Here is a 27421-nt window from a genome sequence, read left to right as displayed (position 1 = left end):
TTCATCTCTTATAATGGCTTCTCTTCCCCTTGCTGGTCTTTTTCTTTTAACAGAGGGCTTGACAATCCTCCAGGTCACTGGGTCTAAAAACCTCACTTTGGGGATGGGAATGACAAATGAGGAGTTGTGTCACTTCTCCCAATACCTTGTACCTCAACCATCCAGTGCCCTATGGATCTACTATCCACTGCATAGTGGACATTTGTATAGTGGGCATCTGGAGCCCTGAGAACCTGGAAAGGTGGTGCTGAGAGCATGTAAATAACTTCACCTTCTGAAATGCTACACAGCCACACAAACCAACTCAGTGATTACATTTTTTGCCTTCTCTTGGCAACAGGAGCCTACTCCTGCCTTCGAAGATCTGTTTTTTTTGTTTTTTTCTGAGACGGAGTCTTGCTCTGCCGCCCAGGCTGGAGTGCAGTGGCCGGATCTCAGGTCACTGCAAGCTCTGCCTCCCGGGTTTTACGCCATTCTCCTGCCTCAGCCTCCCGAGTAGCTGGGACTACAGGCGCCCGCCGCGACGCCCGGCTAGTTTTTTGTATTTTTTTTAGTAGAGATGGGGTTTCACCGTATTAGCCAGGATGGTCTCGATCTCCTGACCTCGTGATCCGCCCGTCTCGGCCTCCCAAAGTGCTGGGATTACAGGCTTGAGCCACCGCGCCCGGCCGCCTTCGAAGATCTGACAGGCTGTGGCTACCACAGGCATTTCTGGGGTACAAGAATATTAATATTAGTAATATATGCCAACCATTCTTCTATAATTACTCATTTAATACTCGTAAAAACCCAAGAAGTAAGAATTATAACCCCATTTGAAGGATGAAGAAACTGGCACAGAGAGGCTAAGTCATTTCCCTAAGGTTACAGGACCAGTAAGTGGCCAAACTGGGATTCACATCCAAGCCATTTGGCTTCAGAATCTCTTCCCTCAGCCACAATGCTATTCTACCCGTACCAGGAACTGCATTTCTGTCCCTTTTTCTCTCACTTAAACTCAGAATTACCTCTTCATATCTAGATCACCAGCCTAGATTTTGCTACCTTTGCTGCCAATCTCTTTCATATATAATTTATCCAGATACCCCCATAGACAACTAGACCATCTTATGACAGAACCACCTTCACCTTGCCAATGCCCTTGCTCAAAAAGCTGTTAGCAGATCCCCGCCCAAGTTCAAACTCCCTGGCCTGACATTCATGATCTTCCACAGTCTGGCTGTTTACACTTAGCCAACTCATAATAATGATGAAAAGCTAACAGGCCTATAGTACTTACTCCATACCAACTGCCATTCTAAAAGAGCTTGTACATACATTACCTCATTTAATCCTAAAATGAAGTCTATGAGGAAACGAGGTAAAGAGAAATCAACTTGCCCAAGTGGTAGAACTCTTATGTAATTTAAATCCAAGCAGGCTGACTCTAGAATCCATTCTTATATCCATTACTTATTTTAACTAACTCCCCAACATGAAGTCTCCAATACAGAAAGATCTGTTTCATTCATTCATTCATTCATTCATTCATTCATTCATTCACTCACTCACCCCAATACTGACTAAACACATTTTCTGACCATAGTGGGGATACCAAGTTAAATTAAATATATTCCCACTCTTGAAGTATTCATGGTTTAGTAAGAAACAACAAAACATACATTTATGATTTTAAGTACCATGAGAGAATGCTGTAGAAGCATATAGAAAAAGGCCTCTGAAATAAAGTGGTGGTAGGTAGTACGAAGGGCTGTTAGGTAAGGCATCTGAGAGGATATGATTCTCAATGGGTAAAAGGAACATCTTTTGTAAAGGCACAAAACCATGAGACAATCTGATATACTCACTGAGGGAACTATGAGTATTGCAGTGCAGTATGGCTGTATAAAAGGTGTGCATGAAAGGCTGGAAGGAGGTGAAGGAGATAACTAGAGACCAAATCAAGAGGGTTTTAGCAGGGCTTTGTGTGCTATACCAAGGAATTCCCTTCTTCTAGAATGCCTCCCTGGCCCATACCAGAAACTTAGCTTGCAAAGCCCCTCCCCAATTTCAAAACCTCTTCTTTGAGGTAATCTCTGATCATCCCAAACAGAATTCAGCTCCTTAAAAGGCACTAAGAGTAATTTTCACACATTTACTTAATTTATGTTTATATAAAACAGTAGAACCCCCTTTTTCAAATTACAGCTTACACTATATTGGGATATACATAAGAGAAAGAAGTTCTGGTCAAAGGAGATTGCCAAAGATTTAAATATTATTTAAATAGGATGTAATGACTACACTACGTAAGCATTTATTTAAATAGAAAGTAATATGAACTTTGAAGTTAGAGGATATGAGTTTGAATTGTCTCCTCCATTTACTGGCTGTATTATCCTGAGTCAATGAGAATCTCATTTTCTTCATCTATAAAATGATGAAAATATCACCTGTTGAACAGGGCTATTGGGCAGATTACATCACACATTGTATACAGAAGCAACTAACAAAGCAGATGCTTAATAGCGCTCTAAGCTATAGAATATGGGATTAGAAGCTAATGGGATATTGATAGCAAGAGAACCAGAAAATTCACCTCCAAAGGCTCCTAAGCACATTACACACATTAAAGAACTTTTAGCTGTTAATGCTAGGAGGTGAACTTGATTCTAGTGAAGATCACTCTTTAGGACAAATATTAGTGAAGATTAAGATAATATTATTTCATAAAGAGGACAAGAAAAATTTCTAATCAACCAAATTACAATACTGGTGGGTGGCTGAGAACTTGAGTGTACTCAGCTGAGTCACTCCCTCAGGGCTTCATATGAGAGCAAAGGATGGATCTGGTCCTTCTCATCTGAGAGGTTTTCACACACAAAAAAGGTAAGTGATATCCACAAGGGTTTTTCTCTGGCCTAATATTTTCTTTCATCCTAAATCATGTCAACTGTGTAACCTGTGGAAGTAGCTTATCATTGAGTTGGGATAAGAGGGATTTAAGAGGGGGCTGGGATACTGCCAAGGATAAAGATCAAAGGTTACTCAATCCCCACTGAGACAAAGGTGGGATCCTATCAGCCTGCAGGTCTAAGTGTTGAGGCTCTAAGTCAAACTGCTATTAGTTGCAGGGTGACCTGGGGTGTCAGCACCTACCTGCTGGGCCAGCTTTGCAGCTGCTGCAGCCAAACCTGTCTCAATAGAGGCTACCCGGGTCCCCTCACGCACAGGGCGGTCTTGCTTCGGCAGAGTTGGGGTCACACGGGCTGCAGGGGAAACAGGATGAGAAGGTGTCACTAAGACATTTATCTGAATGCTAGCCATATTCCCTACCTCCAAGCTCTCCAAAGGTGGTCTCATTGGTCTTCCTGCTTCTAGCTTTTTATGAAGCCAGATTTTGCTTGCCATCACATAAGAAACTAATTCACAAATGCTCAAAGCACACACTGATTAAATGGTAAAAGTGAACCTCCCAGAGGGGGGGAAAAAGAAGTGAACCTCTGGCCAGGCGTGGTGGCTCAAGCCTGTAATCCCAGCACTTTGGGAGGCCGAGACGGGCGGATCACGAGGTCAGGAGATCAAGACTATCCTGGCTAACACGATGAAACCCTGTCTCTACTAAAAAATACAAAAAACTAGCCGGGCGAGGTGGTGGGCGCCTGTTGTCCCAGCTAATGTAGTCCCAGCTACTCGGGAGGCTGAGGCAGGAGAATGGCGTAAACCCGGGAGGCGGAGCTTGCAGTGAGCTGAGATCCGGCCACTGCACTCCAGCCTGGGCGACAGAGCGAGACTCCGTCTCAAAAAAAAAAAACAAAAAAACCCCAAAAAAGTGAACCTCCTTTGCCTGGGCATGATGGTTAATGCCTGTAATCCCAATGCTCTGGGAGGCTGAGGTGGGACCCTGTCACTACAAAAATTTAAAAAGTTAGCCAGGTGTGGTGGCATGCACCTGTAGTCCCAGCTACTTGGGAGGCTGAAGTGGGAGGACTGCTTGAGCCCAGGAGTTTGAGGTTACAGTGAGCTACGATTGTACCACTGCACTCTAGCCTGGGCAACAGAGTGAGACTCTGCCTCTAAAAATAAAACAATAAGCCAGGCCAGGTGCAGTGGCTCACACCTGTAATCCCAGCACTTTGGGAGGCTGAGGCAGGTGGATCACTTGTGGCCAGGAGTTCGAGACCAGCCTGGCCAACATGGCAAAACTTCATCTCTACTAAAAATACATAAATTATCCGGGCATGGTGGTGTACACCTGTAGTCCCAGCTACTCAGGAGGCTGAGGCATGAGAATTGCTTGAGCCTGGAAGGCAGAGGTTGCAGTGAGCAGAGACTGTGTCACTGCACTCCAGCCTCGGTGACAGTGAAACTCTGTCTCAAATAATAGTAATAATAATAAAATAAATCAGTAATAAAAATAAAAAGTTAATCTCCCTGAACTGGCATTTAAGTTTGTCCCATATTCTGCTTCTGGCCCACTTACCTCTCCAACCTTATTTTCACATCCATATTCTCAGCTTCTCCAGACGGATGGCTTCCTTATTATATCCTCCAGAGTGTGTACAGCTCATCCTCTCTCCCTATGCTTTCATCCTCACCATCCACACTACCTAGAGTACTATCTTCCTTTTTGTCTGCCTATTCAAAACCTACCCATTCTTTAAGGTAAGCTGAAATCAATCTCCTACACAAAACCTCTTTGGTTCCATTGATCTTTTTCCTCTGAACTTATGATCTGTACAAATTACTTGACACATAGCACATACCACCTTGTCTCATTCTCTAATGCTGATGTGTTATTCTGTCTACCAACCAGGCTATGAGTTCCTGAAGAGGATCACCCTCTTGCACGACTCTTTTATAATGCTTTACCAACCTGAAATCAAAAAATATTCATCCCACCATTTCAAAAGGAAGTGTGTTTCAGGATAACCAAACAGCCCCAAATGATGAGAGAGAGCTCGTCTTTACAGAAGAAAGCCAGCTACTAAATGTAGAAGGAATGAGAGAATTAGAAAATCACAAGCTGGCAAGTCCTGATGAAACTGATTCTAGGGAATTGGATATTCACACAGCACCAAATTACCATCTCACAGATTACCTGCTTACCTCAAGAAGAAAAAACTTATAATGAGACCAAGAGATTACCACTTTAAGTATGAACTTTACTGTCACTAATAGTGAGAAAGCACAACACAACTTCACACACCTCTTGATGAGAAGCAATAGGAAATTCACATCACCTGAGAAGTAGTTTTGCTGAAGAGCTAAAATATAGCAAGCCATTCATATTACTTTCAGTGTTTAGGAAACAGGTATAGAAAAACAAGTTAAATGACACCAGAAGAAAACAAGCAGACATTCTACAAGATAAACTGGCTTAGTCTCTTTAAAAAGACAATGTCACAAGTAAGCAAACAGACAAATCTAGAAGGTAGGACAGGGCAATTACACCAGTGTCAACAACAGATCAATAACACAGAACAAAAAAGGGGAGAGTGCTCTAGATTGAGAGTGTTAAAAGGCATGACATTCAAACGCCACATGGACCCTGTTTAGACTCTGATTTAAACAAATCTAATATTAAAAACACCTTTTCAAGGTTTGACAATTTAGGAAATTTGATTATGGACTTAGAATTGGATAACAAAGAATTATCAAATTATTGTTAGTTTTGTTATGTATAATAACAGGTTGTAAGGTTTTGTGAGAAAATGTCCATTTTTTAGAAATACATACTGAAATACTTGGGGGAAATGGCATAACTGGGGTTTGTTTTCAAGCAAAGAAAAAAATTTTAAAAACAAGATAGTGATAAATGAAGCCAATATGGCAATATATCAGTAACTGTTCATTCTCACTGGTGGATATATAGGAGCTCGATCAACTCTTCTTATTTATTTTTTGAGACAGAGTCTTGCTTTGTCACTGAAGGCTAGAGTGCAATGGGGTGATCTCGGCTCACTGCAACCTCCACCTCCCAGGTTCAAGCAACTCTCCTGCCTCAGTCTCCTGAGTAGCTGGGATTACAGGCATGCACCACCATGCCCGGCTAATTTTTGTATTTTTAGTAGAAATGGGGTTTCACCATGTTGGCCAGGCTGATCTTGAACTCCTAACCTCAAGTGATCCACCCACCTCAGCCTCCCAAAGTGCTGGGATTACAGGCATGAGCCACCATGCCCAGTCTTACTGTATTTTTAAAGAAAAAAAATCTAATGTCACAGAAAAAAGATGTGGTGGTGTTGCTGACCTAGATTTAAACTCCTTGGTTAGCTATTGCTATTATAAAGGAGAATTTCTGGATAAGTAGTATGCAGATTCTAGAACAAGATATTTGGAAGGCTGAAATTCTTTCTTTAAAGGTAACATTTGTTTAAAACATGATCTGAAGCAAATTTACCAAATGTTGATGCATAATTTTCAGTCATGGATACTTGGATATCTTTTATATTGTTCTCTATAGTTTTGTATGTGTGGTGGTTTTAAACATGACCCCAAATCCTATGACACCTTTCCTACTGATAGGTGGGTCTGTGCCCCACTCTTGAATCTAAGCAGGCTTATTTGTAACCTATAGAATATGGTATAAATGATACTATATGACTTTTGAGGCTAAGTCAGTAAAGGTAATTTCAGTTTCCACACTGCTTGTTGGAACACTCATGCTTTTAGCAATCTGAACCGCCACATAAAAAGTTTGATTGCCTTGAGGCTGCTGGGCAGTGAGGAAGCTAGTCACATGGAGAGGCCACATGTTGGCACTTTCAGTCTTGTGTGTCCTCCTAGACCAGGCATCAAACATGTAAGTGAAAGAGACTTCAGATAACTCAAAACTCTTGGCCAACAAGTCACCCCCAGCCTTCAGTTTTTCCAGCTGAGACCCCAGACTTCGTGCAGCAGAGACAAGTTGTCGCCATTGTGCCATTTCCAAATTCCCGACCCACAGAATACATGAACATAAGAAAATGCTGGTTGTTTTAAGCTGGGGATAAAGGAACCTCCTTGATTAGACCTGGGTTTTGGGAGGGGAAAAAACCTATAAAAGATATTTTGTGTAAACAGTTGGGGAAATTTGGTTATGAATTGGGTATCTGAAGATCGTAGGGAATTGTTACTAACTTTGGTAAATATAAAAAAAAGTAGTGTGGTTACACTGGGGAATGGCAGATGTCCTTCATTTTTTTGAGATGGAGTCTCACACTGTCACGCAGTGGCGTGATCTCTACTCACTGCAACCTCCACCTCCTGGGTTCGAGTGATTCTTCTGCCTCAGCCTCCCAAGTAGCTGGGATAATAGGCACCCACCACCAGGCCCGGCTAATTTTTTGTATTTTTAGTAGCGACAGGGTTTCACCATGTTGGCCAGGCTGGACTCGAACTCCTGACCTCAAATGATCTGCCCACCTCGGTGTGCCAAAGTGCTGGGATGACAGGCGTGAACCACCGCACCTGGCCAGATGTCCTTATTCTTAGGAGATACTAAATTATTAAAGGGTAAAATATGTTATGATGACTGTACATTACTTTGAAGTGGCTCAGCAAAAACTATAGATAGCCAGATAGATATAGATAGATGAATCAAGCAACTACAGCAAAATGTAACAACTATAGAATCTGGGTATTCAGACTATGGGTATTCACGTGCTATCGCTTCTACTTTTATGGCTCATGCCTGTAATCCCAGCACTTTCAGAGGCTGAGGCGGGCGGATCACCTGCGGTCAGGAGTTCGAGACCAGTCTGACCAACATGGAGAAACCCCGTCTACACTAAAAATACAAAAAATTAGTCGGGCCTGGTGGTGGGTGCCTGTTATCCCAGCTACTTGGGAGGCTGAGGGAGGAGAATTGCTTGAACCCAGGAGGTGGAGGTTGTGGTGAGCTGAGATCGTGCCATTGCACTCCAACCTGGACAAGAGCGAGACTACGTCTCAAAAAATAAAATAAAATAAAATAAAATAACAAAACAAAATAAAATAAAACTGTCATAATACACTTTGGGATGCCGAGGTGAGCGGATCACCTGAGGTCAGGAGTTTGAGACCAGGCTGGTCAACATCGTGAAACCCTGTCTCTACTAAAAATACAAAAAAAATTAGCCAGGTGTGATGGCACGTGCCTGTAATCCCAGCTACTCGGGAAGCTTAGGCAGGAAAATCACTTGAACCTAGAGGGCGGAGGTTGCAGTGAGCTGAGATTGCGTCACTGCACTCTAGCTTGGGCGACAGAGTGAGACTCTGTCTCAAAAAATAAAATAAAATAGTCATATTAACAAATTTTAAATAATGAACAAGACTAAGAAATTATAATAACCAAATGCACTGTGTAATCCTTGAACGGATTCTGGTTTAAGTCAATTACAAAAGATATTTTTGGTGCAACTGGGGGAAATTTGAATAAGTACATGCATGGTACTGGATAATATTAAGAAATAAATATTACTTTGCTTAGATATAATGGTACTGTGGTTATGGAAGAAAATATCATTCAATGCATATTTAAGTATTTAGGATGAGATGTTATGATGGGTGATATCAGTAAAAATGGCAAAGTAAGGACCTCTAAGAATTCACTCCCCAATAAAAACAAAAAAAAAACTAGCAAAAATTGTTAGGATAAATTTTTTCAGAACTCGAAATTCACAAAAGGCTTGCAGCAACCTGGAAAGCACTGGATTCAAGAAAAACAGCTGAATCTCAGTAAGAACAATGAGCTTCGTGTATTTTAACTTGCCCTAGACACATCTACCTTGTCCCAGCTTAGTGAACGCCTTGAAAAATAGCAGCCCATGTTCCCAGCAATGTAGTGAGCAGAAAGGAGCTAGAGCTTTCTTTCAAAGCCTAGTACTAAAAGCCTCTCCCTCCCTTGGGGGTGTTTTAAAAAATGTTTAAAGGCATGTGCTTAATGTCATAGCTGTTCAAGGTGATGGATAAGAGTTGTGACAAACAACAGATTAACCCAAATGGTTAAAAAAAGCTAAGGAACGAGATGTCCATAAAGAATCTGACAAGTTCTCATACATTTCTGCAAATTAGAAGACCACATGCATGTGTTGGGGCTGTAAGACTTGAGAAGGCCCTAAGCATGCACCTCTGACTTTGAGGTGGTACACAAATAGAAGTGAAGGCTACCACAGAGTTGTAAACTGCCTGGCTGACTGAAGGCATGCTCCAACATGCACATAGAGAGCCCCTGAGCAAGCACTGGGAGACTCACTGGTTCCAGGCATTTCAAGAAAACTGTGCCCAATCATGAGACATCTACTAAGCTAAATGAGACATCAGTGGGCACACACACAAAAGTTTACAGACTTTACAGAATTAGTTCAGAAAAGCCACTAAACAAAACACAACTACAACAAAAAGAGTGTTCTCTGAGGAGCAGAGTGGAGAAAATCTGATTTTCAGAGTTGCCACAGCATTTAAAATGTACAGTTTAACAAAAAATTACAAGACATACAAAGAAATAAAGTATAGCCATTCACACACACACACACACACACACACACACAAAATATCAATCAGTGGAAACTGTCCCTGACTTCCTAGACAAAGTTGGAGTTACTAGACGAGGACTTTAAATCAGCTATTTTAAATGCTTTCAAAGGCTAGAGGAGACCATGTCTAAGGAACTACAGGAAAGTATGAAAATGATGTCTCACCAAACAGAATACCAATAGAGACAGAAATTATAAAAAGAAACCAAATAGATATTTTGGAGTTGAAAAGTAAAATAACTGAAATGCAAACTGCACTAGAGGGTTTCAATAGCAGATTTGAGCAGGTAGAAGGAAGAATGACTGACTTTGAAGATAAGTCAATTGAGATTATCCAGTCTGATGAGCACACACAAAAAGAGAATCAAGAAAAGTGAACAGAGCCAAAGGGATCTGAAGGACACCCATTCAAAGACGTAACAACTAAAAACTTTCCAAATTTGATGAAAAACAATCTATACATTCAAGAGCTCAACAAACTCCAAGCTGGACAAATTTAAAAGGCTACACATCATAACTCAAACCAAAGACAACAACAGAAATTTTTTTTTTTTTTTTGGATGGAGTCTTGCTCCATTACCCAGCCTGGAGTGCAGTGGTGCAATCTCAGCTCATTGCAAGCTCCGCCTCCCAGGTTAACGCCATTCTCCTGCCTCAGCCTCCTGAGTAGCTGGGACTACAGGCGCCCGCCACCATGCCCACCTAATTTTTTTGTATTTTTAGTAGAGATGGGGTTTCACCATGTTACCCAGGATGGTCTCGATCTCCTGACTGACCTCGTGATCCACCTGCCTCGACCTCCCAAAGTGCTGGGATTACAGGCTTGAGCCACCGTGCCCGGCCAACAACAGAATTTTGAAAGCAGCAAGGCAGAAGTGACTCACAACATAAACCGATTTCTTTATCATCAGAAACCATGGAGGTTAGAAGACAGTGGGAAGACATATTCTAAGTGCTAAAAGAAAAACTATCAATCAAGAATTCTAGATCCAGCAAAACTATCCTTCAAAAATGAAGAAATCAAGATATTCCTAGATAAATAAAAACAAATAGTTTGACACTAGTAGACCTGTCCTATAAGAAATGCTAAAGGGCCAGGCGTGGTGGCTCATGCCTGTAACCCCAGCACTTTGGGAGGCCGAGGCGGGCGTATCACGAGGTCAAGAGTTCGAGACCAGCCTGGCCAACACAGTGAAACCTGTCTCTACTAAGAATACAAAAAATTAGCCAGGTGTGGTGGCGGGCACCTGTATTCCCAGCTACATGGTAGCCGAGATCACGCCACTGCACTCCAGCCCGGGCGACAGTGCGAGACTCTGTCTCAGGGAAAAAAAAAAAAAAAAAAGGAATGCTAAAGGGAAACCTTCAGGTTGAAAGGAAAGGACACTAGACAATTGAGTCTACATGAAGAAATAAAGAGCACTGGTAACTACATAGGTATATTTAAAAGACATTATCAACATATTTCTGTAACTTTTTCTATCTGGATTAACAAACAATTACATAAAGCAATTACTATAACCCTATGTTCATGAACACAATGTACAAAGATGTAATTTGTGACAGTAATAGCATAAAGGAGAAGGGTAATGGAGCTATATAGCAGCTAAGCTTTTGTGTAGTATTGAAATTAAGTGATAACAAGCTGGGTGCAGTGACTCACGCCTGTAATCCCAGCACTTTGGGAGGCTGAGGCGGGAGGATCACGAGGTCAGGAGATGGACATCATCCTGGCTAACATGGTGAAACTCCATCTCTACTAAAAATACAAAAAGTTAGCCAGGCGTGGTGGCAGGCGCCTGTAGTCCCAGCTACTCAGGAGGCTGAGGCAGAAGAATGGCATGAACCCAGGAGGCGCAGCTTGCAGTGAGCCAAGATTGTGCCACTGCACTCCAGCCTGGGTGACAGAGCAAGACTCTGTCTCAAAAAAAAAAAAAAAAAAGAAAAGAAAATCAGCAAAAAACTAGAGATGTCGTAACACGTGAGATTTTGCTTAAAATGCCTTGAAAAAAAGAATAAAGCAAATACAACAAAATGTTCATTATTAAATCTGGGTGACAGATATATATACATAGGTATTCATGGTAATAACCTCTTGAATTTTATCTATGTTTGAAAACTTTCATAACAAAAATTTTTAAAAGGAAAAATATTTACTGACTGTTCTTGTGCTTATGATTATAGCACTACAGTATATTCAAAATATGTAATAGGCTAATTTCATTTACTTTCTCTATCCCAATATTCTTTAAGCTAATTAGACCTGTTTACTTTTTAAATTACTTTTAGAATGAATTCCCCACAAAATTCCATTAGGATTTTGACTTAGGCTAGTGTTAAATGTATACATTAATTTGGAAGGAAATGACTCTTTACAACACTCAGTCTTTATAACCAGGCACATGGCAAATCTCTATTTCTTCATGTCGGTTCCACACTATTTTCTTACAATTATTCTTGCATATTTTATATGTTTGTTGCTATTGTCAATAGCATTTCCTTTTCTCAGTACATTATGGTTATTACTAATACAGTACTTCTTGATTTTTGGATATCTGGTATATATCCAATGATCACTCAATTTACTGAATTCTCTTATCAGTATTAACAGTTTTTAGTTAATTCCCTTTCATTTTCTGAGATTACATAATTATATCTCTATTTTTATTTCTATTTTTTGCAGAGACAGGGTCTTACTATGTGGCCCAGGCTGGTCTTGAACTCCTAGGCTCAAGCAATCCTCCCATCTCACCTCTCCAAAGTGCTAGGATTACAGGCATTAACCACCATGCTCAGCCCCATATCTGTATTTTCTATATCGATTATAAAATTATATATTATCTTTCACTCGTCAAATATTTATTAAACATCTCCTATAGGCCAGGCACTAGGCAAGGTGCTACAGATACAATGATGGCCAAAAGTGAACAGGATTCTCACCCTAATGGCTTACATCATGATTTGGTCTCTTCATTTCTAATAGTTACAGTTCTTATTGCTTCACTTCTAATTACACTGGCATGAACTTCTAGAACAACACTAAATAATAGCAGTGTTAGTGGGCACATCAGTCCTATTCCTGATCTTTTTTTTTTTTTTTTTTTTTTTTTTTTTTTTTTGAGACAGAGTCTCGCTCTGTCGCCCGGGCTGAAGTGCAGTGGCCGGATCTCAGCTCACTGCAAGCTCCGTCTCCCGGGTTCACGCCATTCTCCTGCCTTAGCCTCCCGAGTAGCTGGGACTACAGGCGCCTGCCATCTCGCCCGGCTAGTTTTTTTTTTGTATTTTTCAGTAGAGATGGGGTTTCACCGTGTTAGCCAGGATGGTCTCGATCTCCCGACCTTGTGATCTGCCCGTCTCGGCCTCCCAAAGTGCTGGGATTACAGGCTTGAGCCACCGCGCCTGGCCAGTATTCCTGATCTTAATGGGAATCCCCTTAGTAGAATGCCTTAGTAGAATGCATCTTTTTTGAGTTAAAAACTCACTTTGAAAATGTGATAAAAATTACTAAAGAAATATACATACATAGATACATGCATTTACATAAAATTTCAATAGAAATTACATGAAATTAATAGGAGATTCAAAGGTCCATGAACACCAATTAATGCAGCTGTGCTCTACAGTTTCATCCTATTGGGTTAAACTCGGTGTTCTTCATTTTAAAGAGCTATCTTTTTAGTTAACTAAAAGCCACTTTTTAAAAGTTTGCAGTTTTTTGGCCGGGTGTGGTAGTTCATACCTATAATCCCAGCACTTTGGGAGGACGAGGCAGGCTAATCACTTGAGGTCAGGACTTCGAGACCAGCCTAGCCAACATGGTGAAACCCCATCTCTACTAAAAATACAAATATTAGCCAGGCGTGGTGGCGGGTGCTTTTAATCTCAGCTACTTGGGAGGCTGAGGCAGGAGAATCACTTGAATCTGGGAGGTGGAGGCTGTAGTGAGCCGAGATCAGGCCACTACACTCCAGCCTGGGCAACAGAGTGAGACTCTGCCTCAAAATAAAAAAGTCTGCAGGTTTTCTAAGTCATAAATAGGTAGTGAATAAGTGAAATACCAGCACAAGAGCAAACAGAACTTTGATGGTACAAAATGGATGTGCCTCAAACAACCCATGATATGTATGAGTCAGTAGACATGGCAAAGAAAGCATTTTCAGCTTAGTGGGAATGTGATTCTATCACCAACAGTTATCTATTTGGGGGGAAAACCAATTTGTATCTTCTGCTCAGTACCACATATTAAGCAATTCTTTGTAGATCAATACATTAGATATTTTAAAATTATGCTTAAAAAATATAAGGGTGTTAATTATCTACTCTCTGAATATGCAATGATCAACACTTAATACTGAAATATTCAGATTTTTCATGTAGAATGAAGAAGTACCATAAGCACCTTATAAGTATAAAATGTGTATGTGTGTGTATGAAACAAAGGATGACTATTCCCTTATTATATAAAATGGGCAACTCGAAAAGCTTGAAGAACCACATGGATAAGTGGGCAAAGGATGTAAACACAATTTACAATGGAAGAAATTCTGATGCTAATCAAACAGAGGATATGCTTAATCAAAAAAATGTAAATTACATCAATGAGATAATGTTGTTTGCTTACGAATTACCAAAGATCAAAAACTCATGGTAGAAGCCGGGTGTGGTGGCTCACACCTGTAATCCCAACATTTTGGGAGGCCGAGGTGGATCACCTGAGGTCAGGAGTTCGAGACCAACCTGGCCAACACGGCGAAACCCCGTCTCTACTAAAAATACAAAAAATTGGCCGGGCGTGGTGACTCATGCCTATAATCCCAGCACTTTGGGAGGCCAAGGTGGGCGGATCATGAGGTCAAGAGATGGAGACCATCTTGGCCAACATGGTGAAACCCCATCTTTACTAAAAATGCAAAAAAAAAATTAGCTGGATGTGGTGGTGTGTGCCTGTAGTCCTAGCTACTCGGGAGGCTGAGGCAGGAGAATTGCTTTAACCCAGGAGGTGGAGGTTGCAGTGGGCCAAGATCTCACCATTGCACTCCAGTCTGGTGACAGAGAGAGACTCTGTCTCAAAAAAAACAAACACAAAAAATTAGCTGGACATGGTGGCAGGTGCCTGTAATCCCAGCTACTTGCGAGGCTGAGGCAGGAGAACTGCTTGAACCTGGGAGGCAGAGGTTGCAGTGAGCCAAGATCACGCCATTGCACTCCAGCCTGGGCAACAGACCAAGACTCCATTTCAAAAAAAAACACTCGTGGCAGAGACTACTCATTCTCAACCAAGTATCATTCTCTCTTTCCCGCTTACTAACAAAAACACTCATTTTGTGAGACGGCAATATGCCTAGATAAAAACTATATCCCTGGCATCTCTGGCTCATAGTCTTGGACATCTGACACAATTTCAGCCAAAGAGATGTGTAAAAAAAAGGGAACTTAAAACTCCTCGGGGAGAGGGAATGCTCAGCGCTCAGCATGCCTGTCCCTTTCTCCTTTTGCTTTTCTTCTTCCTGACTGCAGCCCAGATCCCAACCCAATGCTGGAGGTGAAGTAGCCATCTTGTGACTCTGAGAGAATAAGCACTCACTAAGGATGCTTGAGACATTACTCATAATCAAATACTACTCCTAACTGGTGTGTTCAATGCCTGCATACATATCATAAATAAGCACTCACACATGGCTGATGGAAGTGTAAATTGGTACAACTTATCTGGGAAACACTTTTGCAATAAGTATTAATAATCTTTTTTTTTTTTTTTTTTTTTTTTGAGATGAGTCTTGCTCTGTCGCCCAGGCTGGAGTGCAATGGCACAATCTCGGCTCACTGCAACCTTCACCTCCCAGGTTCAAGCGATTCTCCTGCCTCAGCCTCCTGAGTAACTGGGACTACAGGCATGTGCCACCACGCCCACCTAATTTTTGTATTTTTAGTAGAGACGGGGTTTCACCATGTTGGCCAGGATGGTCTGGATCTCCTGACCTTGTGATCCGCTCTCCCTGGCCTCCCAAAGTGTTGTGATTACAGGCGTGAGCCACCGTGCCCACCCCAGATGTATTCTTAAGAGAGAAAAGCAAAGCACATAACAGTGTATAAAATGTTTCCAATTGAGTAAAAAAAAGTGGGGGTAAGAAAACATATACATGCATTTGCTTGTATATGTGTAAACTGTCTTCTGAGAAGATAAATTAAAAAACTGATGGCCGGGTGTGGTGGCTCATGCCTGTAATCCCAGCACTTTGGGAGGCCGAGACGGGCGGATCACGAGGTCAGGAGATCGAGACCATCCTGGCTAACATGGTGAAACCAGTCTCTACTAAAAAATACAAAAAATTAGCCAGGCGTGGTGGTGGGCGCCTGTAGTCCCAGCTACTTGGGAGGCTTGAGGCAGAGCTTGCAGTGAGGGGAGATTGCGCCACTGCACTCCAGCCTGGGTGACAGAGCAAGACTCCTTCTCAAAAACAAACAAAACTGATAACACTAGATGACTCCAGGTGGGGAACTACAAGACTATGTAACAGGGCTGGGAAGGAAACTTTTCATTGTATAACCTCACATACTTTGGCCCCTCTAAGGTTTCATGGTGATCATCCTAAGTAAATGATCAGAGATATAAACATTTACATATAAAGATATTCACTCTAAATTTACTAATTGTAAAAACTTGAAAATAGCCTAAATGTTAGAAATTACATATATATTAGGTATATCCATGGAACTGATATCTTGTAGCCATTAAAAATATTATTTATAAACAATGGCATAAGAACATGCTTATGATATAATATTAACTTAAAAGGCCAGATATCTCTATTGGTTTGCGATTTTTACAGTTAATTTCTAGTCAGTCAATGTAGAGTAGTAACAACAATGTATATGTTAATAACCCTGATAGCATAAACAAAAAAATATGGTTCACAGAAGGTTACAAAAGGGAATGTACCCCTCCCCTACAAATGTACCTTTTACTTAATCCATACTCACCTCCAAGAGTCTCTGAATGTACCACATACATTTCATGCCCTTCTACTTTGCATCCTTGCGGCAAATGTCCTTCTCCTAGATTCACCTAATTCTGATTCATTCGCCCAACATCCATTTAGTGAATAACTTCATGAGTTACTGTACTAACTCACCCTTCAAAGTTCAGCTTTAGATTTACTTCCCACAAGGGAAAAAATGGTTCACAGAAGGTTACAAAAGGACCCTAGGGTTACCAACAACTATATCTTACAAAGTAGGTAACCAAGAGAGACTGACGGCCTGTAATCACAGCACTTTCGGAGGCCGAGGCAGGTGAATCACTTGAGGTGAGTAGTTCGAGACCAGCCTAGCCAACATGGCAAAACGCCATCTCTACTAAAAATACAAAAAAATTAGCTGGGTGTGGTGATGCGCACCTATAGTCCCAGCTACTTTGGAGGCTGAGGTATGAGAATCGCTTGAACCCAGGAGACAGAGGCCGCAGTAAGCCAAGATCACACCACTGCACTCCAGCCTGGGCCACAGAGTGAGATTTTTGTCTCAAAAAAAAAAAAAAAAAAAAAAAGGCCAGGCGCGGTGGCTCAAGCCTGTAATCCCAGCACTTTGGGAGGCCGAGACGGGTGGATCACGAGGTCAGGAGATCGAGACCATCCTGGCTAACACAGTGAAACCCCGTCTCTATTAAAAAATACAAAAAACTAGCCGGGCGAGGTGGCGGGCGCCTGTAGTCCCAGTTACTCGGGAGACTGAGGCAGGAGAATGCCGTAAACCCGGGAGACGGAGCTTGCAGTGAGCTGAGATCCGGCCACTGCACTCCAGCCTGGGCCACAGAGCGAGACTCCGTCTCAAAAAAAAAAAAAAAAAAATTGGCCGGGCACGGTGGCTCACGCCTGTAATCCCAGCACTTTGGGGGACCGAGGCGGGCGGATCACAAGGTCAGGAGATCGAGACCACAGAGAAACCCCATCTCTACTAAAAATACAAGACATTAGCCAGGCGCAGCGGCGGGCACCTGCAGTCCCAGCTACTCGGGGGGTTGAGGCAGGAGAATGGCGTGAACCCGGGAGGTGGAGCTTGCAGTGAGCCAAGATTGCGCCACTGCACTCCAGCCTGCGCGGCAGAGCCAGACTCCGTCTCAAAAAAAAGATAAATAAATAATGACAGAAGTTGATCACAAGGTCAGGAGTTCAAGACCAGCCTGGCCAACATGGTGAAACTCCGTCTCTACTAAAAATACAAAAATTAGCCAGGCATGGTGACACGTGCCTGTAATCCAGCTACTCGGGAGGCTGAGACAGGAGAATAGCTTGAACCCGGGAGGCGGAGATTGCAGTAAGCCAAGATCCTGCCACTGCACTCCAGCCTGGGACAGAGATACACTCCGTTTCAAAAAAAAAAAAAATAAAATAAAATAAAAAATTTAAAAAGATGGTATACACATGTGATTTAAACCATAAAAATTTAAAAATGTATAGGGAAAAGACTATAAGGAACATGTCAAAATGTTAACATTGGTTGCTTCTGGGTGGCGGATTCACAGGTGGTTCCTTCTTTATAATTCCCTTTATTTACAATATTTTCTAAATTTTCTATTGCGCTAACCAGAAAAATTTGACAGGAAAAATAAACTTGAAAATGATAGGAGAAAATAAAATTTAAAAATAGGCCTAAGTTTTCTTTCTTTTTGAGATGGAGTTTTGCTCTGTTGCCCAGGCTGGAGTGCAGTGGCACGGTCTCAGCTCACTGCAACCTCCACTTCCTGAGGTTCAAGCAATTCTCGTGTCTCAGCCTCTCAAGTAGCTGGGATTAAACGTGCATGCCACCACATGCAGCTAATTTTTGTATTTTTAGTAGAGATGGGGTTTTACCATGTTGACCAGGCTGGTCTCAAACTCCTAACCTCAAGTGATCCACCTGCCTCAGCCTCCCAAAATGTTGGGATTAAAGGCATGAGCCACACTGCGCCTAGCCAATTTTTTTTTCCCCCTGAGACGGAGTTTCACACTTGTTGCCCAGGCTGGAGTGCAATGGCGCAATCTCAGCTCACTGCAACCTTGGCCTCCTGGGTTCAATCAATTTTTCTGCCTCAGCCTCCCAAGTAGCTGAGATGATAGGTGCCCGCCACCATTCCTGGCTGATTTTGTATTTTTAGTAGAGACGATGTTTCACCATTTTGGTCAGGCTGGTCTTGAACTCCTGACCTCAGGGGATCTGCCCACCTTGGTCTCCCAAAGTGCTGGGATTACAGGTGTGAGCCACCACGCCCGGCCCCAAATTTTTATTTTTTTATTTTTTTTTTGAGACATAGAGTCTCGCTCTGTGGCCCAGGCTGGAGTGCAGTGGCCAGATCTCAGATCACTGCAAGCTCCGCCTCCCGGGTTTACGTCATTCTCCTGCCTCAGCCTCCCGAGTAGCTGGGACTACAGGTGCCCGCCACCTCGCCCGGCTAGTTTTTTGTATTTTTTAGTAGAGACGGGGTTTCACCGTGTTAGCCAAGATGGTCTCGATCTCCTGACCTCGTGATCCGCCCGTCTTGGCCTCCCAAAGTGCTGGGATTACAGGCTTGAGCCACCGCACCCGGCCCCCAAATTTTTTTTAAAAAGACACATTTACTGATTAACTCACTAACATAACACTTCTGATGAATGCCCTGCTACCCCTACCTCACCACCCCCCCAACCTCAAGCAAACACCAAAAAGTCTAAATAAGGCAGGGTGAGAAGAGCAAGCCCTTTATCTGCTGGGGAACCACAGGTACTGAAATCCCAATGACCTCTATGGCAGACTGTTGTAGTAATGGCCCTCGGTGTGCTCATGTATCCTTGTATGCATGATCCTTTGCGATGTGACTTTGCAGTTCTCCTCTCAAAAGGTGCAATCTATTTCCCAACCATGGGATCAAGGCTTGGCCATGTAACTTGTTTTAGCCAATGGGACAACATTAAACATGACATAAGCAAAGGCTTGAAAAATGCTTGCGCATTGGGGCTTGTCCTCTCTTGCTGCTAGAAACCTTTTTGCCACCTTGTGGAAGAGCTTGGTAGACTAAAGACCATGTAGAGAGAAGCCTTAGCCATCTAAGTAGGTCTGAGACACCTGAAGGAGAACTTTTGAGACCATGCAGGCCCAGGCAAGCTGGCCTGGACTAGAAGAACAGCTCAGCCAACCCACAGAATCATGAGAAATTATTAACTGTTATTTTAAGTCACTATGTTTTGGATAGACTGTTAAGCAGCAAAAACTAACTGAAGGATGCATCCTCAGTGTGAATACTATCCAGCCAAGGAGATGAAGAAAATTTTTCCATTATCCTCTAAACTCCATGTTCAACTCAATGGTCATTCTTCCCTCCTCAGAGATGGCCTTTCAGTATAGGTGATAATCTTGGACCTTATAGAGCTCAACACTCAGCAGAATTTCCCTCCTTGACAACAAAACTACCAGAGCACTGGGATGATGGTATCAGAATGTTCTCAGAAGCCTCAGACTGCTTGCTAAAATCTGTTCAAGGTCTTCCTTTTATCTCAAACCATATAGTATTAAATGTAACATGCTCCATTACCTCTGATTTTATTGGACTAATTACATAAACTCTGTGTCTTATTAGTCATTTTAGCTCCAGAACCTAACACAGTGCCTAACACACAGCAGACACTCAAATGTTTGCTGAATAAACAAATGAGTGACTGATTCAGGTCTTCTGATATTAAATATCCCTCCTACCTCAAGTCTATTTTTCCCTGACCACCCCTACAGAGTTTAAGAGACAGAATACTAGATTACCTTTAGGACTCCATGGAGCATCATCTGAATTCTTCTTTTTCTTGGGTCGAGATTTCAAAGCAGGGTCATCATCGTCAGACTCCAGTGAAGGATAGACTGCAGGGAGAGGGGAAAACAGGGTAAAATGAGATTTCATCCAAAGGGTGAAGACAGAATGACACCTACTCCAGCTCCTACCCTTCCCCTAAAAATGTACCTTTTACTTAATCCGTACTCAACTCCAAGAGTCTCTGAATGTACCACATACATTTCATGCCGTTCTACTTTGCATCCTTGTGGCAAATGTCCTTCTCCTAGATTCACCTAATTCTGATTCATTCACCCAACATCCATTTAGTGAATAACTTCATGAGTTACTTTATTTACTCACCCTTCAAAATTCAGCTTTAGATTTACTTTCCACAAGAACTCTTCCCTCCCTCTCCTAATCTGATTGAGATGCCTCCTACTTGGCTCTCCATAGCATCCTGTGCCATCCCTCTACTGAAGCTGTTATATAGTATTTAAGAGCTGATTAGTAAATCTGTTGCCTCCAATTTAACATGAGGGCAGGAATATGTATTATTTATTTCAAATTAAGGGAGCCTACTAACACAATGAAGCATAAGTTCTCAGTAACTGTTTACTACGTGAATGAAGAAATAAATGGTATATGCTTAACGCACACAAAGGGAACAAAAAGATCACTTGGGCTGAAAAAAACAAACATTCCATCAAAAAGTGGGTGAAGGATATGAACAGATACTTCTCAAGGGAAGACATTTATCCAGCCAACAAACATATGAAAAAATACTCAACATCACTGGTCATTAGAGAAATGCAAATCAAAACCACAATGAGATACCATCTCCTGTCAGTTAGACTGGTGAAACCCGCACATTATGCACATGTACCCTAGAACTTAAAGTATAATAAAAAAATAAAAATAAATAAATAAATAAAAAAGTCAGGAAACAACAGATGCTGGACAGGATGTGGAGAAATAGGAATGTTTTTACACTGTTGGTGGGTGTATAAATTAGTTCGACCATTGTGGAAGACAGTGTGGCGATTCCTCAGGGATCTAGAACCAGAAATACCATTTGACCCTGCAATCCCATTACTGGGTATATACCCAGAGGATTATAAATCATTCTACTATAAAGACACATGCACACGGATGTTTATTGCGGCACTGTTCACAATAGCAAAGACTTGGAACCAACCCAAATGCCCATCACTGATAGACTGGATAAAGAAAATGTGGCACACATATACTATGGAATACTATGCAGCCATAAAAAGGATGAGTTCGTATCCTTTGCAGGGACATGGATGAAGTTGGAAACCATCATTCTCAGCAAACTAACACAGGAACAGAAAACTAAACACCACATGTTCTCATTCATAAGTGAGAGTTTAACAGTGAGAACACATGAACACAGGGAGGGAAACATCACACACTGGGGCCTGTCAGGGGGAGGGGGGCTAGGGGAGGGATAGCATTAGGAGAAATATCTAATGTAGATGACAGGTTGATGGGTGCAGCAAACCACCATGGCACATGTATACCTATGTAACAAGCCTGCACGTTCTGCACATGTATACCAGAAAAAATTTAAAAAAAGGAAAAAAGAAAGAAAATATGGTGTGTACACACAGCAGAGTTATTATGCAGCCTTAAAAAAAGGAAATCTATCACATACTACAACATGGATAAACACGGAAGATATTAGGCTACGAAAAAAAGGCCAGAACAAATACTATACAATTCCACTCTTACAAAGTATCTAAAGGTGTCAAAATCATAGAAATAGGAAGTAGAGGCTGGGTGCAGTGGCTCATGCCTGTAATCCCTGCACTCTGGGAGGCTGAGGCAGGTGGATCACCTGAGGTCACAAGTTTGAGACCAGCCTGGCCAACATGATGAAACTCTGTCTCTATTAAAAATACAAAAAAGTAGCTGGGTGTGGTGGCACACACCTGTAATCCCAGCTACTCAGGAGGCTGATGCAGGAGAATCACTTGAACCTGGGAGGCGGAGGTTGCAGTGAGCCAAGATCACACCACTGGATGACCAATGGGTGGGGGAGGAATTAAAGTGTTTAGGGTTGAACAGTTTAAGTGTTGCAAGATGAAAAAGTTATAGAGATCTGTTGCACAACAATGTGAATATACTTAACAGTACTGAACTGTACACTTTAAAATGATTAAGACGGTAAGTTTGTCAATTCTAACAGAGCTTAAAGGTAAATAACGGGAAAAAGATGGTAAATTTAATGGTATGTTTTTTTACAAAAAAAATATGCGCACGCGCACACACACATGAAGAGGGTGCAGGGAGGGAGGAGTGACACCACTGATAATGGAGTAATAGGGAGCTCCAAGAATCTGTCTCTCCACTGAAACAACCATCAACCTGGCAAAAACTGTCAGAACAACTTTTATGGAACTCTGGAGTTCAATAAAAATCTCACAACAAGAAAGGGGGTGATTAACAAAGAAAAAGGCTGCTAAAATCATGTCTTTAAGAAACTCCAGATGCAGGTGGATCATTTGAGGTCAGGAGTTCGAGACCAGCCTCGCCAACATGGCGAAACCCTGTCTCTACTAAAAATACAAAAATCAGCCAGACATGGTAGCACATGCCTGTAATCCTAGCTACTCAGGAGGCTGAGGCACGAAGCTTGCTTGAACCCGGGATATAGAGGTTACAGTGAGCCAAGATTGTACCACTGTACTCCTGTCTGCCAAACAAAGAAAGTTGTCAGGAAATCTCTATCAGAAAATCTCAGCTTACTAATGAGGCTAAGGAATGGAGACTCTAACTGCACAATAAGGAATACAATCTTTGTAAAAAGTAGCTGGGAAAAGTCACTAAACAACAGATGACTGTAGTTCATAACAAGCAACAAAAGCAAACTGAGGAAGGAAAATCTGACTACCAGAATAAACCACATTATAATATTCAAAATGTCCAGTTTCCAACAAAAAAAATCACGAGGCATGCAACGAAAAGGGAAGTATGGCCCATTTACAGGAAAAAAAAAAAGAGAAACTGACAAAAACTGTCCCTAAGGAAGCTTTGACATTGTATTTACCATACAAAGACTTTAAATCAACTATGCTGAAAGAGCAAAAGGAAACCACTGACAAAGAACAAAAGGAAACCAGAAGAATGATGTCTCAACAAACAGAACAAAAAGCAGCAACAGAAAGATAACTGGAATACCTCTAACACATAAAAATTAAACATACTTTTAAATAAACATGGGTCAAAGAGGAGATCCCACAGGAAAACAGAAAATGTTTCCATTAATAAAAATGAAATTGTAACATAAAACTTGGGGGATGCAACTAAAGTTCTGCTTAAAGGGAAATTTAAAGTGCTAAATGTTTACATTAGAAATTAAAAATATCTCATGAGAAAGGAATCATTACAACTGATATCACAGAAATACAAAGGTAGAGACTATGAACAACTATACACCAACAAATTGGAAACTGAGAAGAAATGGATAAATTCCTGGACACATATAACCTACCATGCTTGAACCATGAAGAAACAGAAAACCTGAATAAATAAGAAGTAATGAGACTGAAGCAGTAATAAGTCTGCCATCAAAGAAATGCCCAGAATCTGATGGATTCACTGCTGAATTCTACCAGACATTAAAACAACAATTCTGCCTTAACTCAAAAAACTGAAGAGGAGGGAATACTTCCACAAAACTCATTCCATGAGGCCAGCTTTATCCTGATACCAATACAACAATTAAAACTGCAGGCCTGGCCGGGCACGGTAGCTCACGTCTATAATCCCAGCACTTTGGAAGGCCAAGGCAGGCAGATCACCTGAAGTCAGGAGTTAGAGATGGGTCTGGCCAATATGGCGAAACCCCATCTCTACTAAAAATACAAAAAATTAGCTGGGCGTGATGGCGGGCACCTGTAATCCCAGTTACTTGGAGGCTGAGGCAGGAGAATCACTTGAACCCAGGAGGCGGAGGTTGCAGTGAGCTGAGACTGTACCACCGCACTCCAGCCTAGGTGACAGAGCAAGAATCCATCTCAAAAAATAAAAATAAAAGAAATGATAAACAAATTTAGTAAAGATGGCTGGATGCAGTGGCTCAAGCCTGTAATCCCAGCACTTTGCAAGGCTGAGACGGGCAGACAGCTTGAGCTCAGGAGTTCGAGACCAACCTGGGCAACATGGTAAAACCTCGTCTCTACTAGAAATGCAAAAATTAGCTGGGTGTGGTGGCGGGCGCCCATAGTCCCAGCTACTTGGGTGGCTGAGGTGAAAGGATCACTTGAGTCCGGAGTACAAAGGTTGCAGTGAGCTGAGATCATGCTACTGCACTCCAGCCTAGGTGACAGAACGACACTGTCTCAAAAACAAACAAACAAACAAACAAAATAAACAAACAAAAAAACAGTAAACAAAATCAACATACAAAAATCAGTAGCATTTACATGTGCTAACAGCGAACGATCTAAAAAAAAAACGTAAAAAAAAGCAATCCCCTTTACAATAGCTACAAAAAACTTAATATACCTGGGAATAAATTTAACCAAATAATTGCAAGATCTCTACAAGGAAAACTACAAAACACTGATGAAAAAAATTGAAGGGGACACACAAAAAATGGAAAGATATCATATGCACATGGATTGGAAGAACTAATATTGCTAAAATATCTATACTACCCAAAAATGATCTACAGATTCTATGCAATCCCTAACAAAATACCAATGACATTCTTCACAGAAATAGAAAAAGCAATCCTAAAATTCATATAATATTGCAAAAGATGCCAAGTAACTAAAACAATCCTGAGCAGTAAGAACAAAGCTGGAGGCCTCATACTACCTGATTTCAAATTATATTACAAAGCTACAGTAAACAAAACAGCATGGTACTGGCACAAAAACAGATACATGGGCCAATGGAACAGCATAGAGAATCCAGAAATAAATCCACCCACTTATAGTCCACTCACTTTCCACAAAGGCACCAAGAACATTCACTGGGGGAAAGAACAGTTTCTTTAATAAATGGTGTTGGGAAAACTGAATACCCATATGCAGAAGAATGAAACTAGACCTGTATCTCTCACCATATACAAAAAAATCATTTCAAAATGGATTAAAGACTTAAATATAAGACCTGAAACTATGAAACTACTACAAGAAAATACTGGGGAAATGCTATAGGACATTGGTCTGGGCAAAGATTGTTTTGGAGTAAGAACTCAAAAGCACAGGCAACAAATACAAAAATAGGCAAATATAATTACATTAAGCTAAAAAGCTTCTGTACAGCAAAGTAAACAATCAACAAAGTCCAGAGACAACCCACAGAATGGGAAAAAATATCTGCAAACTATCCATCTGACAAGGGATTAATAACTAAAATATATAAGGAACTCAATAGCAAAACAAAACAAAACAAAACAAAACAAATAATCCCATTTAAAAATGGGCGAAATACCAGCACAGACATTTCTCAAAAAAAGACACAGAAATGGCTAACAGGAGCTCCTAAAGGAAGTACTAAATATAGGAAGGAAAAACCATGACCAGCCACTATAAAAACACACTGAAGTACACAGACCAGTGACACTATGATGCAACCACATAAACAAGTCTACAAAATAACCAGCTACCATCATGATGATAGGATTAAATTCACACATAACAATATTAACCTTAAATGTAAATGAGCTAAATGCCCCCAATTAAAAGACACAGAATGGCAAGCTGGATAGAGTCAAGACCCATCAGTATGCTGTGTTCAGGAGAGCCATCTTAAGTGCAGACACACGTAAGCTCAAAACGAAGGGATGGAGGAAAATTTACCAAGCAAATGAACAACAGAAAACAGCAGGGGTCACAATCCTAGTGTCTGACAAAACAGACTTTAAACCAACAAAGATCAAAAATGACAAAGAAGAGCATTACATAATGGTAAAGGGTTCAATTCCACAAGAAGACCTAACTATCCTAAATATATACGTACCCAATATAGGAGCACCCAGATTCATAAAGCAAGTTCGTAGAGACCTACAAAGAGACTTAGACTCCCATACAATAATAGTGGGAGACTTTAATACCCCACTGACAATATTAGATCATCAAGACAGAAAATTAACAAAGATATTCAGAACCTGAACTCAGCTCTGGATCAAGTGGACCTGATAGATACCTACAGAACTCTCCACCCAAAAACAACAAAATATACATTCTTCTCATCACCACATGGCACTTTAAAATTGATCACATAATGAGAGGTAAAACACTCCTCAGCAAATGCAAAAGAAGTGAAATCATAATAGGCTCTCAGACCACAGCACAATAAAATTAGAACTCAAAACTAAGAAATTCACTCGAAACCACACAACTACATGGAAACTGAACAACCTGCTCCTGAATGACTCCTGGGTAAATAATGAAATTAAGGCAGAAATCAAGAAGTTCTTTGAAACTAATGAGAACAAAGAGAATGTATAAGAATCTCTGGGACACAGCTAAACCAGTGTTAAGAAGGAAATCTGTAGCACTAAATGCCACATCAAGAAGCTAGAAAGATCTCAAAATTCACAACTAAAAGAACTAGAGAACCAAGAGCAAACAAATCCCAAAGCTAGCAGAAGACAAGAAATAACCAAGATCAGAGCCGAACTGAAGGAGACAGAGACACGAAAAACCCTTCAAAAAAATCAACAAATCCAGGAGCTTCTTTTTTGAAAAAATTGATAGACCACTAGCTAGACTAATGAAGAACAAAAGAGAGAAAATCAAACAGACACAATCAGAAACGATAAGGGAGACATTATCACTGACCCCACAGAAATACAAACAACCATCAGAGAATACTATAAATACCTCTATGCACATAAACTAGAAAATCTAGAAGAAATGGATGAATTCCTGGACACATACACCCTCCCAAGAATTAACTAGGAAGGAACTGAATCCCTGAATAGACCAATAATGAGTTTGGAAATTGAGGCAGTAATAAATAGCTTACCGACCAAAAAAAGCCCAGGACCAGAGAGATTTATAGCTGAATTCCACCACAGGTACAAAGAAGAGCTGGTACCATTTCTATTGAAACTATTTCAAAAAACTGAAAAGAAGGGACTCCTCCCTAACTCATTTTATAAGGCCAGCATCATCCCAATACCAAAACCTGG

At 41.2% G+C, this 27421-nt stretch overlaps 1 protein-coding gene across 7 annotated transcripts in view; it reads right to left on the bottom strand.

The window, feature by feature from the left end:
* Positions 1–27421, bottom strand: part of PHF8 (PHD finger protein 8) — a 114641-nt gene that overhangs the window by 4628 nt on the left and 82592 nt on the right. For all 7 annotated transcript variants that reach the window (XM_010388866.2, XM_010388867.2, XM_010388871.2 and 4 more), the window contains 2 exons: positions 20241–20336; positions 3139–3248 (listed from right to left, as the gene is read on the bottom strand). In XM_010388866.2, coding sequence (XP_010387168.2) covers positions 3139–3248; positions 20241–20336 — 206 coding nt within the window. The remainder of the gene's footprint in view (positions 1–3138; positions 3249–20240; positions 20337–27421) is intronic.

This window comes from Rhinopithecus roxellana, chromosome 7 (genome assembly GCF_007565055.1).
Source record: "Rhinopithecus roxellana isolate Shanxi Qingling chromosome 7, ASM756505v1, whole genome shotgun sequence".
Taxonomy (NCBI): Eukaryota; Metazoa; Chordata; class Mammalia; order Primates; family Cercopithecidae; genus Rhinopithecus; species Rhinopithecus roxellana.
The sequence above is the reverse complement of the archived record's forward strand: the minus strand, read 5'-3'. Positions and strand labels throughout refer to the sequence as shown.